This window comes from Amaranthus tricolor, chromosome 8, assembly GCF_026212465.1.
Source record: "Amaranthus tricolor cultivar Red isolate AtriRed21 chromosome 8, ASM2621246v1, whole genome shotgun sequence".
Classification (NCBI taxonomy): Eukaryota; Viridiplantae; Streptophyta; class Magnoliopsida; order Caryophyllales; family Amaranthaceae; genus Amaranthus; species Amaranthus tricolor.
Window position 1 is genome coordinate 26,052,586 of NC_080054.1, and position 17,003 is coordinate 26,069,588.

General features: G+C 33.5%; 2 protein-coding genes across 2 annotated transcripts; both read left to right on the top strand.

Moving 5' to 3' along the window:
- Positions 1-1,107: 1,107 nt before the first annotated feature.
- On the top strand, positions 1,108-9,388 carry LOC130821122 (uncharacterized). The gene is made up of 5 exons (XM_057686762.1): positions 1,108-2,320; positions 3,704-3,774; positions 6,305-6,416; positions 7,721-7,773; positions 8,734-9,388. Exons 1-5 carry the CDS (start codon positions 1,303-1,305, stop codon positions 8,875-8,877), a joined length of 1,398 nt encoding a protein of 465 aa, XP_057542745.1. The 5' UTR covers positions 1,108-1,302; the 3' UTR covers positions 8,878-9,388.
- An 826-nt stretch (positions 9,389-10,214) lies between these two features.
- LOC130821123 (microtubule-associated protein 70-1-like) lies at positions 10,215-16,153 on the top strand. The gene is made up of 11 exons (XM_057686763.1): positions 10,215-10,839; positions 10,931-11,016; positions 12,068-12,133; positions 12,278-12,448; positions 12,532-12,702; positions 12,804-12,959; positions 13,104-13,250; positions 13,421-13,492; positions 13,691-14,212; positions 14,294-14,481; positions 15,621-16,153. The coding sequence occupies exons 1-11, from the start codon at positions 10,566-10,568 to the stop codon at positions 15,658-15,660; spliced, it is 1,893 nt and encodes a 630-aa protein (XP_057542746.1). The 5' UTR covers positions 10,215-10,565; the 3' UTR covers positions 15,661-16,153.
- Positions 16,154-17,003: the final 850 nt, after the last annotated feature.

Sequence of the window (17,003 nt, forward strand, 5' to 3'; positions counted from 1 at the left end):
AATTGCTAATAGTGTAAGTGATTCTACTTTGATTATTGTCTGTAATTTTTTTGTGTTAAAAATATGAATTTATAGCAGAAAAGGTAAAAACGCACAAATTATTAAATGTTGTAATGTAATTTTTATTTTTTATATTATTAAAAAATTGTTAATAATGTTGGCGATTTGACCTGCTCTAGCCCATTATCATGCTTGGTGAAATAATAACATATTTTAAATCGAATAACTTTTAATTATTGAATAATAAAACATTAATCATGTAGGTATATAATTATTTTTATTGACCTATCATTCTTAAGTTTTTAAAATATGTATTATTGTAAAAAATTAAGACAATAAAAAATATAATTGAAACAATTTTTCATAGATAATATATTATTTATATAACTAAATTCAACAAATTAAGTAAAAAGAAAATAAAAATTATTTATGAAATTTTTTTTGTAATTATTTTTTTTTATAGATGATCCACTTGGGTATTTTTGTGGTGATTGATTATGATTGTAATAAAAAAATTAAAATTTTCTATTATTATTGTGTAAAAGTTTTAAAGTAAATTTTTTATTGAGTGATCTTTTCATAAATAAACTTTTTGTTACCTATTTTCACTAAGACCATTATTACTTTATATTTTTTTCAATATAATAATATTTCATTTACTCTAAAATTTCAGTTTTTATTAATTTGTGACTATCCAAAATGAAAAGATCATATATAACGATATGTTTTTATAATCTAACAATAATTTGGATCTTATTACATATTTTAACGATTTTCAAACTAGATTAGTTTATTCTTTATTTGTTAAACATACCACCCATAATTACATATTAACTTATCTGTATACCAAAAGCAATATGTTAAACATACACCTATTCGACATAGCTATATTATTAAAATTTCTTTTTTATACTTATACTTTAATGAAAATAATTTTTCTGTCATCTTAGAGTTGGTATTATTTGTTCTGTAATCAATTTTTTAGAAAAAAAATTCAACATAAAATAGTGAATTTATTTAAGCATCTTTAAGAAAAAATTAATTAATACTTAGCATTATTTATAAAGATTTGTTTGATTGATTGATAAAATCCAATATGTTACCATGTGAAAATTTATATCCTTCTTTTTTCATGATCTATCCTATTAAAAAAAAAAATAAATAAAATTGTTGGCAAATTTGGGATTGAATCATAACGGCTTTTAGCAAGCAGCAACTACAGTGTTTCTAGGTCGAATGTCTAGGGTTTAAGATTAAACCCCCAAAATATCACAATCGACCAAAGCTTTGACGGATACATCAATGGCTTCTTTAGCTCTGCATCTCAAATCCCATCACAGACACTCACAGATTCTTCAGCGAACCACCATTTCCAACTTGAAGTTTTCTCACCTTTTCTCGTCATCTTCTTCCTCTAGCGACGACGACAACAACAACAAAATTGACAACTACTTCAGCGAAATCAAATCCAAATTGCAACAACAATCACAAGAACAGTCCAATCTAAGTCCTCCTCCTCCCTCTGAAGATCCTTCAACTCATTCTAAGTCTAACAATGGCGGGGAAAAGTCATACCCATTTTCCTTCGCCATTTCGGAGATCAAATCCAAACTAAAACCACTAGAACAACAACAACACCAACAATTTTCCAAATCAGATTTTCGGTTTTCCAATTTTACCCAGCAAGGCTCTTCAAAACCTTCTACAAATGACTCAATTGAAAAAATCCGCCAGAATTTCTCAGAATTTCGTCGCCGATCCGTGCCTGGATCTCCTTCTCAGCAGAATAGTTTGTTTCAAAAATCTACCCCTGATTCCAATGCATACATTCCATTTGATAGTATTAGACAGAGTTTGCGTGAAACGGTAGCTAGAGCTCCGGATAAGGATAAGAATATGAGTGATCCAATGCCATTGAATAACTATCGCAACAATAGCCAGAAAGCGTGGAGGACTAAGGAAAATGGTGGTAATACAAATAAGATGACTGCTGAAAACTTGCCAATGGAAGTTTTTGGGAGGGAGATTAGTGAGGAAAACATAAAGAAAGGGGAAGAAGAAGAAGATGGAGATTTTTGGATGATGAAGTATGAGTATCATGAATTGGGGAAGAAGCTGAAGGAGCTCAGGCCAAATCCGAAGGAAAACAAGGGTAATTGGTTCTCCTTGTCGGAGTTAAATGAGAGATTGAAGAAAGTAAAGGACAATGCAGAAAAGGGCTATAGTAGTTTTGGTGGTTATGATAATGGTCTTGGTCAGATCTTCACTCAGATCATAAAAGAGACCAAGAACAAGTCCAAGTCCAAGATGCATCCTTTAAGTGAGTGTCTTCCTTTCTTTAAAATTATGATTTTCGTCTTTGAAGACTTGGATTTTTATATTGTGATATACTCCACTTAGCTTATGAAAGTAGGTCCTATGATCCTATTCTAGTATTTAAACATCATGGGTCTATGATATGAATCACAAACTACGTGGGTAATTTACTTTCTACTTGAGAATTAATTACAAACTATGGCGTGTTTTTCTCAAGCACCCAACCTCTTTATCTCCTTTAATAAGAGTGTGTTGTGCCATCTTCTAACATTCCCATACCATGAGAAAAAATTGCAACTTTAATTGATTGGTTTAACTAATGGGGAAAGTGTGTAGGTTTTTTTTGGTACAACAACAATGCCAGGCTTTAATTTCAAAAGATTGGGGTCGACTAATTAAAATCATCACACATAACCTTTAAAGGATGATTGAGTTAGTCACAGTTTGCTCCTGGATAATATTCCGAAAGAAAATTTAGTAAAACTTATTTTCAAGATCATCTTGAATGATGAATGTGTGGGAATTTTCATATTTTACGTGTCAGCCTTATTGGTGCTCTCAATTATGATATTAAATGAAGCGCCATAGGATGTAAAGTTTGTTTGGAAATGTAAGCTAGTGAACACATTTCATTTCTTTGATGTTTGGGATTTTGACCTTTCTTCTTGATATGGGAACTTCCACACTGTTATGATGCTTGCAGACTGGTGTAGTTTTTCCTTCTTTGAGTGGAAGAAAGTTGGTGTATGAAATAGTTCAAAGAGGATGTTTGTTTAGGATAAAGATAGTCTTTTGCCCCTCGTAAGACTAAATAGAAGTATTTGTCACTGTGATGGATAAAGTCATCTTTGCATAGATGTGTCATGCTTGTTACTCAATATAATTATAAATGTCAACTATTAAAATGCCTAGTGTGTATTCACTTCCATATTCAAATTTAAATATGTAATGCTTTCTATTGTAAGTTGGGCATAACAAAAGTAAAGTTTATGTTGATACATACACTATGCAAGTCTGTTTATGCACACTGCAAATTTTCAGAAAGATTATGCAAATAGCATGATCACTGTAATGAACTAATGTTCTTTGATGAAAATAATGTCAGTACATTCATTTTTGTGCCTGTAATTTAGTGAGTTTTGTAAGCATTGGTGCCAGTGACATGATGCCCTTTTGCTGGTTTATTAATTGATCTATAGCCTATGCAATGAACTATATGTTAAACTTATCTTGTTATTTTGATATACTGGGTTTCTAGGGAGTTTTTTCTTTGCATTTTTCCTATTCTCTTTTGTGGAGTTATCTTTGAGTAGATGAAGAAATTTTATTGACAACTGCTTAATTTTGCGTTCTGATTAAATTCCTGATAGGGCACCTTTTTTTGTAGTTCATGGATTTGATATATTGGATCCTCCCAAGTTCATGTTGTCTCCTCCGAAAGAACATTTAGTAGAAAAGGTACCGGTTCCTTTCTTAGTCGTCCTTTGAGATCTCTTCCTTTTGTCATGTGCTTTTCATTGTGGTTTGTTGTTTTATTGTCCACTGATAACTATACCTTTCCTTCTGACATGTGCTTTCCATCTTATTTTGTTTTGATTGTCCGGTGTAACCATACCTTAAGCCCTTGATTAGATGTGTCCTCTTTGATCAGTGAAAAATTATGGTAATAGTTGACTCTTTTATTACAAAGGAAAATGTCAAAAGGACGAAAACATTACAAAATACCGATAAACAAGAACAAAGGAGATGCGATCAAAGAACGGATTTGGGTTCATGCCAAAGGTCTATCACCAAAGCAATTTTCTGATGAGACAATTAATGGAATATCCGAAGATTACACGGTACAGAAGAAGGATTGGAAATTCAACATGTTGACCCTCATCTTTTCATTTTGTCTACATGATTTCCGGAGTTTTTTTGATTCACATTGTAACCTTGAGACGAATACAAATAGAGTCACATGACCTTATATGTCCAAGAATGTTAAATAGCACTTAAAAGAGATGAATTTTAAAAGTAGCCTCTTCTCTCTTGTTGGAAATGTCTCCTTTCCTCTCCTTCATTGTTTAATTTTGATGATGCTCATTGAAAAATTTCCTCATCTTAACTCTCTTAAAGAATTTTGTTCGTCAGACACTGTCCAATTTCCAATTTGTTCCTGTAAAATTCAAATAGTCATGATTGATTAGAGAGAAAGAACTCGTTCTAAACATCACAGAAACTTGCTGGAACGTAAGATATAATCATCACAAGAGAAATTGTCAAATGTGAATAAAATAGTTTGTGAGAGAAAGACCATAAATTTGAGAGTGACAATAAAGATAACATTACGAATAGGATTGTTGATGGAATTTGAGAGCTTGTGAATCGCCCCCATTTCTGGTCCCTCTATTTCTCTCTCTGCTTAGTGATAAGTGGCAGATATGGTGGATATGTAAAGTGAGCTTTTAGTGATCGGTAATGCAAGCTTAAAAATGGGTATATTTGTGGTGCGTGTTTCTGTGTATGAATGGAGCTTCATCTTCAATGATATCTTGATTTTGTGCATAAGGTATGTCAGTGTTTTCAATTGTTCTTGCCGTTCCCACAATCCTGAAAATTAGGCAGTAGGTACCATCAAATGTGTTAGCGTATGAGTTTTGAGGATTTCAATATAAGAATTAATTGATGATTTGTTGTTGATTTGTCACCATTTTTGCTTGTAAAACCTAGTTCACACGTTTGAAATAAAAAATCAGTGGTGTCTGTGTGAGATTGTATTGTAAGAAATGAGGAGGTTGCTTGAAAAATGGGGACAGGGTAAAAGTGAAGGTGTACGCATCTTTTTTTTTGACATGTTAAAGATGGAGTAAAACTTGGATGAACATCGACAATGGAGGAGAAAAGAACAATGAAGATTATGGTATTTACGTAATTCAATTTTTAATGGTCATTTAATGTTTACATGACTCTATTTGTACGAATCTTAGGGTTACCATGTGAATTTTAATAAAAGTGTCTACTGTATAGAAAGGTGAAAAGTTGAGGATTACTGTGTTAAATTTCCAGAAGGATTTATACATGGTTTTCTTTGCGTGTAACAAGGTATCAAGAAAATTATTATGGTGAGTTATGACAAAGAAGAGAATACCTTCTAAGTATATCTACATAGTTCCACTATGTACCAAGAAGTGAAATGTAAGGACTTTTAGAGGAGTAGTGAAGGATTTTTATTGATTATTGGTTACGTTATGTTTATACTTTTAACTCTTTTCTATTTACTTCTATCTTAGACAAGATGACACTCTTGATTTAGGATGAAGTGTTATGGTGACTGATGTTTGCTCGCGATGTTGTATTATTAGTAGACTAAAAATTTGGAATCAAGGGGATGTAGACTAAGTCAGAGTTAGACATAGTATATAAAATTTGAACTTAGTATGGAGGAACCAAGTATAGATGTGGTAAGAATGGGGGATAAAGAACGATAACCAAGATGTGACGTATAGGGTTGAATGTGTGTTGTTTTTTTGGCAAAAGAAAATTATATTTCTTCAAAACAAAACAGTTCGCAACAAGCTATGGACCAACACCAACTAGGTTGGACCTCGGAAGCACTTGTTTGTGAATACGTTGGTAATTTATCAAATATGACAGAGAGAGCAAAATGGGATGATTCTACTATGATAGCCTTATGTAACACTAAGGAAATAAATTATTTTTATTGCCACTCTGATATTATACAAGAAAAAAATATTACTCCTTTGTTACTACAAATAATGGGATTTTTTCTCACAGTTGCAATAGGGAGTATATACTTGTAGTTCCGTTCTTTGGCTTTAAACTATTAAATCATTGTAATTTGCATTTATTCGGGAACAACATTTGAAGATTTTTTTGGTAAGCCATATCTATGGTTGATCGTTTTGATACGTTTAGTGCAACATGAATTGTTTTAAGAGCATTCAACTTTCTAGAAATTATTACTTGTAACCATTGTTCTATGCAGTATTTCCATCCGGATAACCTTTCTGCTAAGGACAAATTGAAGCTTGAGTTGAAAAAAGTACGAAATGAATTTAAAATGCACGAATCAGATTATGGGTCATCACGTGTCCAAAGTAAGCAAGCAAACTTCCTTGCTATTATTTTTTACATTAGACCTCCATAGTGTATTTTTTTGATCTAATTGTACTTTATTCCTCACAAGTGCTAGATTAAAAGGCTTCCATGTTCATGTATTTGATTTAAATACAAAGGACGTATGATAGGTTATACCATTTTGCGGACAATCCTTGATATAATCTATTATTATGGTAGGTTGCATACACTTGGACCAATCAACCGTAAGTTCTTTTCTAATGCTTGGCATTTAGAAAAAACGCACCAGTGCAATTCTAATTTATGCTCTAAAAAATTTGAACTACCATGATAAAATGGAGTTTTTCAAGTAAACAATCCATATTGCGATGCTTTCTAGATGATACCGTGACAGTTATCGCAACCGTGACGACATCCATATAATTTTTATGGTCTTGATCGTGATTCACATGCGTTTGGCGATTTACGATGCAGACCAAAATTTTATAGGGTGTCCCACGTTCCGGGATACTAGGATCTAACGATGCAAGACAAACATATCCAGAGGACAAACATTGTTTAAATCAGTCAACAACTCTAAATTACGTGCTATTGTTTCATGTAATGTTTAGCCAAAATTCAGTAGCTAAGAATTTCTGTTTAGATACATTTTATTCATAGAGGAGTCATGAGTTGTGACTTCCATAAGAATTGAAAAGTCACATTCAAAACTCTTGATCCTATGCCGCTACTGGTTGGTGATTACTTATGTAACAAGCATATCTACCCAAATCCTTCTAATACCTGCTGCTTTGTGATCCCCTTCATGCCCTTTGCTGACTTCACTAGTATGACCTCATCCGATCTCATGTTAGCTTACATCATTATTTTTCATATATTTACAAACTAACCATTAGGCTATCTTAATAAAAGAGCTAAACTAGCTTTTTTTCGCATTTTATATAGTAGCTTGGACATATATATTTTAACTTAACAAGTGATTACTATTATCATACTAGCTTAAGGAGGTTCAAACTTCCAACTTCCAATTTCCAACTATTGACTCCAGAACTTGACCTTTGTTTCTTATCACATTCCCTATATATTGATTTGTTGGTAACATGAAACAAGACGTGTAGTTATTTCCTTAGATCACTAGTGTTGACAATACACATGATGAAATTTGATTGCCTTAGGATGTTTTGATGATGGAATTCAGTCATCATCAAATGGTTTGGTGATGAATTTCGTCATCATGGGACGTGTTAATGATGGGATTTGGTCATTGTTGAATGTCATTGTACCATAGCAATTGATTATCATTTTATCTGCTTTTACTTTGCAGTTGCACAACTTACAACCGAAATTCTCCACCTCTCATCTGTTTTGCACAAGAAGGTATGTTTCATGGGCACTGAATCTGCATTTCTGCATGTTTAGCTATTATAACCCTAACCCTATTATTTTTCATTCCGGAATGTTTTTCCTGTACTTGTAATATTTCTAGTGTAAAAATTGTTGTGATCTTGTCAAAACTTATCTGTAATTGATATTTCCGAAATTGACAATCATCAAGCATAGTCAGCTTTGATTGTCATTCTCATATCTGTCATTCTTTGGTCTTTCAATTATTTTTTATAGACCTCAGTCGGATCAAGTTTGGTTCAACCCAACGAGTCATAGATAGATTATTTCCTGTATCTATAGGTTTGCTTTAAAATATCATGTAACAGTTCTCGTCAAAATTCAAAAATTTGTTTCTCTAATATATGGGGTCAAAAACAGTTTTTTAAATCATAGTTATGGATTAGTGAATAAAATAGTAAAGAATGACGAAAAAAGAGTAAATAATAACTCGAAAATATTAATGTAAAGGTAAAAAGTCATCAATGTTTAGGAAAATAGGTCGGGTCGGGTTCGTGGGAAGTCAAAATATGATGAGTGTAATTGAATAGCCTCATTCCCTATCATTGATCACAAATGGGACTATGGGAGCATGCCACACTTGTGGCAATGTTGGTTTGGATCATCTTACTTGTTCCATACAAATGGTTTTTTGCTAATGTCTGGCTGCAATTTTTGGAAGACACAATACATGTACGTAGGCCAGTCTAATAGAGATGGTATTACCATGAGACCGTCTCATTTAAGAATTTGTGAAAAAATTATTGAACAGTATGGATTACACGGAAGTTGAAAGACAATATTGTGTTGAGTTATAATTCTTTTAAAGTGATGGTAGGCGAATGAACTCAGAATAGTCGACAAAGTGCTCTTCTACATGTGATACTTTACTTCGATCTAATGACTAATTCTTTAATCGTCTTCTAATAACTTTATTGCTAAAATTTGTGTTAGGATAAACATTCACGTCGAGGACTGCAAGCCAAAGTGCAGCAGAGGAAGAAACTGTTGAAATATCTTCGGAGAACTGATTGGGAGTCGTACTGCTTTGTTCTTTCTAAACTTGGCCTCCGTGACAACCCTGATTACAAGAATTGACAAAAAGCCTGAACACATTACTTGTTACCCATAGTAGATGGCGAGGATTATTTTACGGCCCATATGGCAAACGGTGTTAAAAAATAGTAATGGTATCTTTACGGAATATTACTTATAGGAGTCGACTTGCCGATTAGAGGAGTCGAATGGCTTTTCTGTCAAAATAGTCGACACGCCTGCAGCAATATTCCTGAAGGGACCGACTCCACAACCTTGACTGGCGACTCGACATTAGCGTGGAACTTGCAGCATTTTGAGCGCGTTTCTTTTAATTGTTTTGCCCTGCTCTTCTTTTTGGCAAATAATAGAACTTCCCAAATCTCCCTTAATACTCCAATGATTAGGGAGAAACAATTAGCTTTTTTAGAGCAGTTTTTTTGGTTTTCTATATTAGTGTATTTAGATTCTTCAATATTTCAGATATTTTTGTCTTTATTAGATTATCTTTATTTATTTCTTTAATTTGATATGATGATGATGATTTCCATGAGTTCTATTTTCACTATTATGATTGCTTTCATTAAAATTTCTATTTTTAATTAACCACACTTTTAAAATCTTTTGATCCGCTTCATCTCATTTACACATTTTCTTGTTGCAATGTAATCTTAGCACAGATACGATTACCAATTTATGAGACACTGTAAAGTTAGAAGAGAAAGAAATCGCTTCAAGTGAATGTTTTATATACCTTAAATTCATATTTCAGAGTAGTAGAAATATCAAACAAGATATGTTCTAGAGAAATAAGTGTGGGTGACAAAATGGAGAGCGGCTGTTGGAATATTTATCGGAATATTATGTAATTGAGGTGTGCTCTTAACGTTAAAAGATAATTTTTATCGAACAACTATTAGACCGATGCTACTATATGGATAAGAATGTCAAACTTTTAGAAATGATCATAGTAGAAATATGAGATTAGCGGAAGTACAAATGTTATGGATAAGTAGACATACCTCGAGAGATATAATTTAAACGAAAACATAATAAAGGCTTAGGAGTTGCAATTTGCAAACATCGGAAAAGATGAAAGAAAATGTTTAAGATGGTTTGAGCATAACTTTTCATTTTTGCTAATAGTACTCTATGTTACGATTTTTTCCCTAATTTTATTTAGTCTGTTCTATCAAATTTGCCAAATTTTTATTTTTAATCAAGACTCATACTTTTTCTTTAATTCTCATCTACACATCTAAATTTCATTTTCATCTTATTTACACGTTTTTCCCTTTTCATTATTGATTTTTTTTAGTTTTTCGTAATGCAAATTTAGTGGGACAGACAGTGTTGGTTATAGATGTAAATGCACATCTTATCACTCAGAATCAGTGTCTCTCTTGTCGTCACTGTCTGCTTAACAGCAAAGCGTCCCAGCTCACTAACTCACTACTCACTCACCTCTTTTCCTTTTTTTTTTCAATTCTTTTATTTAATGTCTGCCATTCTTAATCCCTTGTATATTCTACAATCATTTTTATCCAATAATCCAATAACAATAACCCATAAAATCAAATCCCAGATTTGAATTACCTCCATTTCCATCCTATACTTGTTGAATTTCATCCGCATTACACTTCTAGAGTAAAATAGACAAGAATTTCATCTTCAATTTCATCAATTTTGAGCAAATTCTGGGTTTTGATTTGAATTTTGATCTCTGATTTGGGGGAAGTAATTCCCCAACAATGGCTGAACTTCTAAGCGAAGTTGAACCACTTAGTAATAATTCTTCTTCTCCTACAAATGAAATTATCACAGAATCTTTCACTACATTTTCAACTACAACCCAAACTCCTTTGCCGCCATTAGTAGTTTCCGGATCCTTTAAAGAAGGAAAAACTTCTTCTCGTAGACGTTCTTCTCGTCGTCCTAGTCTCGATGCTGATGACTTCTTGAATCTCCTTCATGGCTCGGATCCGGTTAAGCTTGAGCTTAATCGCCTTGAGAATGACGTTAGAGGTTACATTGCTTATTTGTGTTTTATCCCTCTTTTTTTTGTTCTTACTATTTGGGTTTTTGATTTGGATAATTGGGTTGTTGAGATTTGCAGATAAGGAACGAGAACTTGCGGAAGCTCAAGCGGAGATCAGGGCATTGAAATTGTCTGAACGCTTGAGAGAGAAAGCTGTTGAAGAGGTTTTTTCTTTATTAATTGATTTTTTTCCTTTTCAATGTCAATTTGCAATGGAGTATTATCTTTTCAAATCTGCTATAATTACTAAGTTTGGGACTTGTAATTGTGATGCTCTTTCTGTGAGATCTTTAAGCTAAACAGTCATTTTACTATGGAACACTATAGAACTGAGATTGGGTTTGGACTTTTTACATAAATATCATGTTAAAGTACATCCGTGGGCGCCATTTGGGGTATTGAAATGCTGTACATAAAAATTCTGGTATGGAAAACAACAAAACCTTCTGCATTAAGCTAGTAAGATAATAGCATTATTATTATTGTTATGGAAAGTTAGGGAACAAAATGTGAGACTTTTGCATTTCATAGTTATAGCCTCATAGGAGGTTGGTTGGTTAGTTGGTTAGTGACAAGCACCAGAACTTTGACAATTAAAAGCTTTGTGGGAATAAGGGGAATATGGCTTGTACTTTATTTTAGAGGCGACCACAGAAATGTGTGCTATCTAGAATGTTGGAGTGATGTTAATGCCTAGGATGTGTTTTCCTTGTGTGAGGAGTGCGGGGTGAATGAATCACACTTGTTCCACGAAAACCTTTGAATTATCTTTCTTGTCTCACACATACAATGTTAGAGAGTTCAATTTGTTGCAATGTTAACATCATGAAATTGAAGGATGAATCAAATGATGTGATGTTTCTAATATGTTTGAAGTATCTGGAGTTTAGATGTTTTTCTATTGATAATGAGCTCCTTTGGTACATAAGGTTCTAGTTTCGAGGTTGGGGGTCGGAAAGGATATTGCATAATCTTTTGGAGGGAAGTATGGGAGATTTGTCGCATTGTTGGTTGATCCTATGTTTCTTAATAGAAGTCACATATGCTGAATTAGGACAGCTTTGATTTTACTTTCTTGTGAACATGTTCACTATCAAATTACTCGTGCTTCTCTTGAATGCTTATGAATTCACCTTTTTAATCTCATCTGTCATTTATGTTATTCCTTTTCTACGTTACAACTAACTCTTGTATGTGTCGTCCCGACAAAATCAGCTCACAGACGAGCTTGCAAAGGTTGAGGAAAAGCTGAAACTAACTGAAAATCTGTTAGAAAGCAAGGTACCCTTTTGAATCTCTTAAGAATTTTGGTTATTTGTGTTTGTTTTGGGATTAAAGCTTTGGCATTTTTTTTGTTAGCATTGTTTTGGTAATGTTATGTAATTTTATCCATACATCAATCTAAATACAGCTAAATGCTTTCAGAATCTAGAAATTAAGAAAATCAATGAAGAGAAGAAGGCTTCTATGGCAGCCCAATTTGCAGCAGAGGCTTCCCTAAGAAGGGTTCATGCTGCTCAAAAGGATGATGACATGCCTCCTATCGAAGCCATTCTTGCACCTTTAGAAGCTGAACTTAAACTTGCTCGTCTAGAGGTTACCAATTGTGGCCTTTCGATACTTTAGGATGTGATTGCAGTTTTTGCAGGAGTTTTTGGCTTATTCATCTATCTTTGCAGATCGGGAAGCTGCAGGATGACAACAAAGCTTTAGATCGTCTCACCAAATCAAAAGAAGCTGCTTTATTAGATGCGGAGAAAACAGTTCAGTCTGCCCTTGCTAAGGCTTCCATGGTGGATGATCTCCAGAACAAAAACCAAGAATTGATGAAACAGATAGAAATATGTCAGGTATCTTTGCCATTTAAGTCATATAATAAATAACTATCCTAATGATAATTTTTTAGTCTTTGAGTTCAATAAATTGACGTGACCAAATTTGTCTTAATTAGGAAGAAAATAAAATCTTAGACAAAATGCATCGACAGAAGGTTTCAGAAGTGGAAAAGCTGACCCAAACTGTGCGGGAACTAGAGGAGGCTGTTCTTGCTGGTGGTGCAGCTGCTAATGCATTGCGGGATTACCAACGGAAAATGCAAGAAATGAATGTAATGTTTTGTTTTAGAAGTTTGAAAACTGAACAATACTAAGTTCGTTTTTATTTTCCCTCTGACAGAGCATAGAGATGCTCTTGTTGTGAGGTTTTAATCCTTTTTGAAGCCAGATTCTTTGCTCCCCTTCTGGTCTTGCAGGAAGAAAGGAAAACCCTTGACAGGGAGCTAGCTCGTGCTAAGGTAACTGCTAATAGGGTGGCTACAGTTGTAGCTAATGAATGGAAAGATTCAAATGACAAGGTGATGCCTGTAAAGCAGTGGCTTGAAGAACGGCGAATTTTACAGGTTATTTTGTTTGCAATCAGTATTCTTAGGTCTGTTAAAATGTAATTCCACTAGTAATTTTGTTTGTTAAAGCACACCTGTATGCATGTCCAAAAAAAGGGGAAACGGAAAATGGGAAAATGACACATTGTATTTGAATTGTGTGTAATCATGCTTAACATCTTGTGCAGGGAGAAATGCAGCAACTTCGGGATAAACTTTCTATTGCGGAGCGAGCTGCAAAATCTGAAGCCCAGTTGAAAGTAAGATTAGCTCTTCGCAAAAAACTTAACTTTGTAATAACAAAGACATTGCTTTCAATTGCCATGATTGGAAACATTATGTGCAACTTCTTATGAATAAGAAGTATAAATCTTTGGCTCCATCGAGAATGGACACACATCATAAAATATGTGTAATTTAATATCTAGTTTTATAATATTTAATTTGTTTCCCTACAGGAGAAATTTCAGCTACGCCTCAAAGTTTTAGAAGAGAATCTGAAAGGAACTCCAACTAATAGCAACCGATCTGCACCTGACGGAAGAAGTGTTGGTGATGGACGCCGTCAATCCCTTGGAGGATTGGATAACATGTCCAAAGCTAACGGCTTTTTACCCAAGAGATCGCCAACTCTTCAATCAAGATCTATGAATTCTAGTGCTAGTAATATGTTGAGACATGCAAAGGGGGTCTCAAAATCATTTGATGGTGGTACAAGGTCATTAGATAGAGGTAAAATCATGTTGAACGGAAGTAGCATAAATTATGATGTAAACCAACCTGAGGGATCCAAGGATTGTGAGGCTGAAAGTACCTGCAAGGAAAATTCTGATGAGAAGCCCAATGGTGCACAAACAGCTGATAAGGAAGATAGTGTCCCTGGTGTATTATACGACTTGCTACAAAAGGAAGTAATTGCTCTTAGGAAGGCTGGTTTTGAAAAAGATCAAAGCCTTAAAGACAAAGATGATGCAATTGAGGTTGTTACATTGTATGATTTTAGTTTCCTTAACCCATTCTATCTTTTTCACATTGTTCAAAGATTTTATTTTCCTTTGTAGATGCTAGCAAAGAAAGTAGAGACGCTAACAAAAGCTATGGAAGTTGAGGCGAAAAAAATGCGGAGGGAAGTAGCTGCTATGGAGAAGGAGGTTGCTGCCATGCGCTTGGAAAAGGAGCAAGAAAACAGGGCCAAACGCTTTGGTAATGCGAAGGGTCCTGTGGCCACTTCCCAGTTGCTTGCTGGAAGGTCAGTGTTATTTTCCTATGATTATTCGGACACACTTATTCTAATGTTTGTCTTAATTAAATAAAAAAAAAGGATTCTTTTGCAGTTCAAAATGTGAATTATCTCATTCTATCTATATGGATTATGGACAATACAAAATGCTGGGTTATGTTAATTTAGGGCTATAAATCATGGTAGAAAGTAGAAAAGCCCTTTTGTTTAAGCATTTTACCTGCAATGGGATACATTATTGTACTTGATATTAGCTGAAAATGCTACAATTATTAGTTTAATTGAACTAGCCCAACATGGATCCCTGTACCATGTACTACGGTGTTAGTGATATTGCCTAATTCACTAACCCTTTCTACGAACTGCAAATCAAAACTTGTGAATTATTGGTCATTTTGAGCTATTTTTAGCCACTTTTGGCAAATCATGAGTAATATAGTTAATTATGTAGCAAACTAGGCGACTCTAATTGTACACCAAGTTGTATGTTCCAGAAAACACAGTTCACTAGGGAAGGGCCGAATTAGGAAACACTTTTTGACACAATGTATTAATCACTCTTCAAACCATTATTCGTAACTATTTAATTGGTTGTTGTGGAATGATGTATATCTGATGGGAATGGAGTTGAAAGATGGTTGATTATTCGTGTGTAGGCTTTTCCCGACGAATAAGTGTGCAAGCATCTAAAAAAAAGGCTATTATCCCATGTAAACTTGTAGTATACGTGACATTTTACAGTATCCCCCTCCAAATTCCTAGATCCATCATTGCTTGTGGTAGAGCGTAGAGGTAAAAGGCTATAAAGATTGGATGTTTTGGTCACATATGCAATTGAAAGCTTAAAGTTTCTGTGTCCTTGACCAATCTATAATCCAGTATATTAATGAGAAGAAACTCCAATTTGGTTTTGTCAATGTGAATATGATATAATGTGATTATTTTTGGTACTATTTGTTCCGCTTACGGTAAGTTTTGTGCTTAGGCCAGAATGAGAAGCATCATTCATACTTAAAACAAGTAGTTTTCAAAAATCTAATCCTTAAATCCACCCCTTTTTGTCTTGACAATCTTATGAGTGTTGTAATGGTTAAAGTTAGATAGCTCAAGCCCTTTTTTCCCGGAGCTAAATCCATTCTGCTGTGCAGGACTACTGGACGAGGCGGATTAACACGCAGCACTCAATAACAACTAGTTGAACAGCTTTATGAGCTCTCAAGGAGGGAAACCGGAATTTCCGCTCGAATATGTCGTCTTCATATTCTTTATATCTTATCTGGTGATTGATTATAGTAATTTGCAATCCGAATGCAAGTTATCATTACTCGGTGTTGCTTCTGACATTAACTTGTATGGGCGTATTGCGTGCTTAGAGTTGAAGTTACTAACCTTTCGGAACATGTATTATTCAAATGACAATGGTGTGTAGTGTGTTCTTAATCTTATTGTATAGATAGCATCATAGCAGATAGGGCGGCAGGAAGGATGTTATTAGTCTTCCTAATCCTAATCTTAGCTCTTGTGCTGCAACCTGCCCTTGTATTTGTAGTTAGCTAGCTAGTGTGATGTTGTTTAGGGTTTTCTTAATATTCTTGATATTTTTCCAAATCTGTTGACCTACTTTTATGTTGTACTTCATGTGTTTCTTGATTTGCTCCATTTTTTATTTTTGTTTATCTCACTAATTTCACATTGCAATGGTCTAATTCTTTTTTTAATTGCATCTATGAACTTTACACTCTCTCCATCTTAACTATACATTTATTTTTTTCTCTTTTTCTTTAACTTAATTTTCCTTTCTACTAAATATCAGCCGTTTTACAACCTGTGCAAAATGAGAGGGATACAGGCTCTATCTTGTATATTTATATTCTATCTGCTCATTTAATTTGCATTATTTTCTATTTTGTATTATCACTCAATTTGACTTTCTTTCATTTTGACTAAAAACATAGTAACATAAACTTTCAATAAGATACTACTTGATTATATTTTAACTTTATACTATTAAAAATAAGATTCAACCTTTGTCTCACCTAGTTAACATCATTTGCTATTTTAGTTCGTCTTATCCATTTTGCATTATTTTTATTTTTAAATAATAATTCACTATTTTCTTTTAATTTTATCAACACAATTTAACTCTTTTATTTTTATTATTATCCCTAAACTTTATTCTCTCTTTATTTTTTCTTAAAAAACACTTATGTTTTTTTATTTTAATTTTAAAGGGATGGGACAATACAACGTAAGAGTGATAGATAGAAGAGTGTTATAGTTATTGAATCTCAAGCAACCATGTGAATAGGGAAGACAGGGAGAAGAGAAGAGAAGAAATTTAGAAGAGGAGAAGAATATTGTTTTATTTCATTATATTTCTTAAAATCTAATACACTCTTATATCGTACTAACTACTAAAATTATCACTAATATCCATTTATAACTAATTACAATCTTACTACCAAACGTATACTTCCTCCGTTTCATAATACCCGCTACATTTTCTATTTTTGCCAATTTTATATTACTTG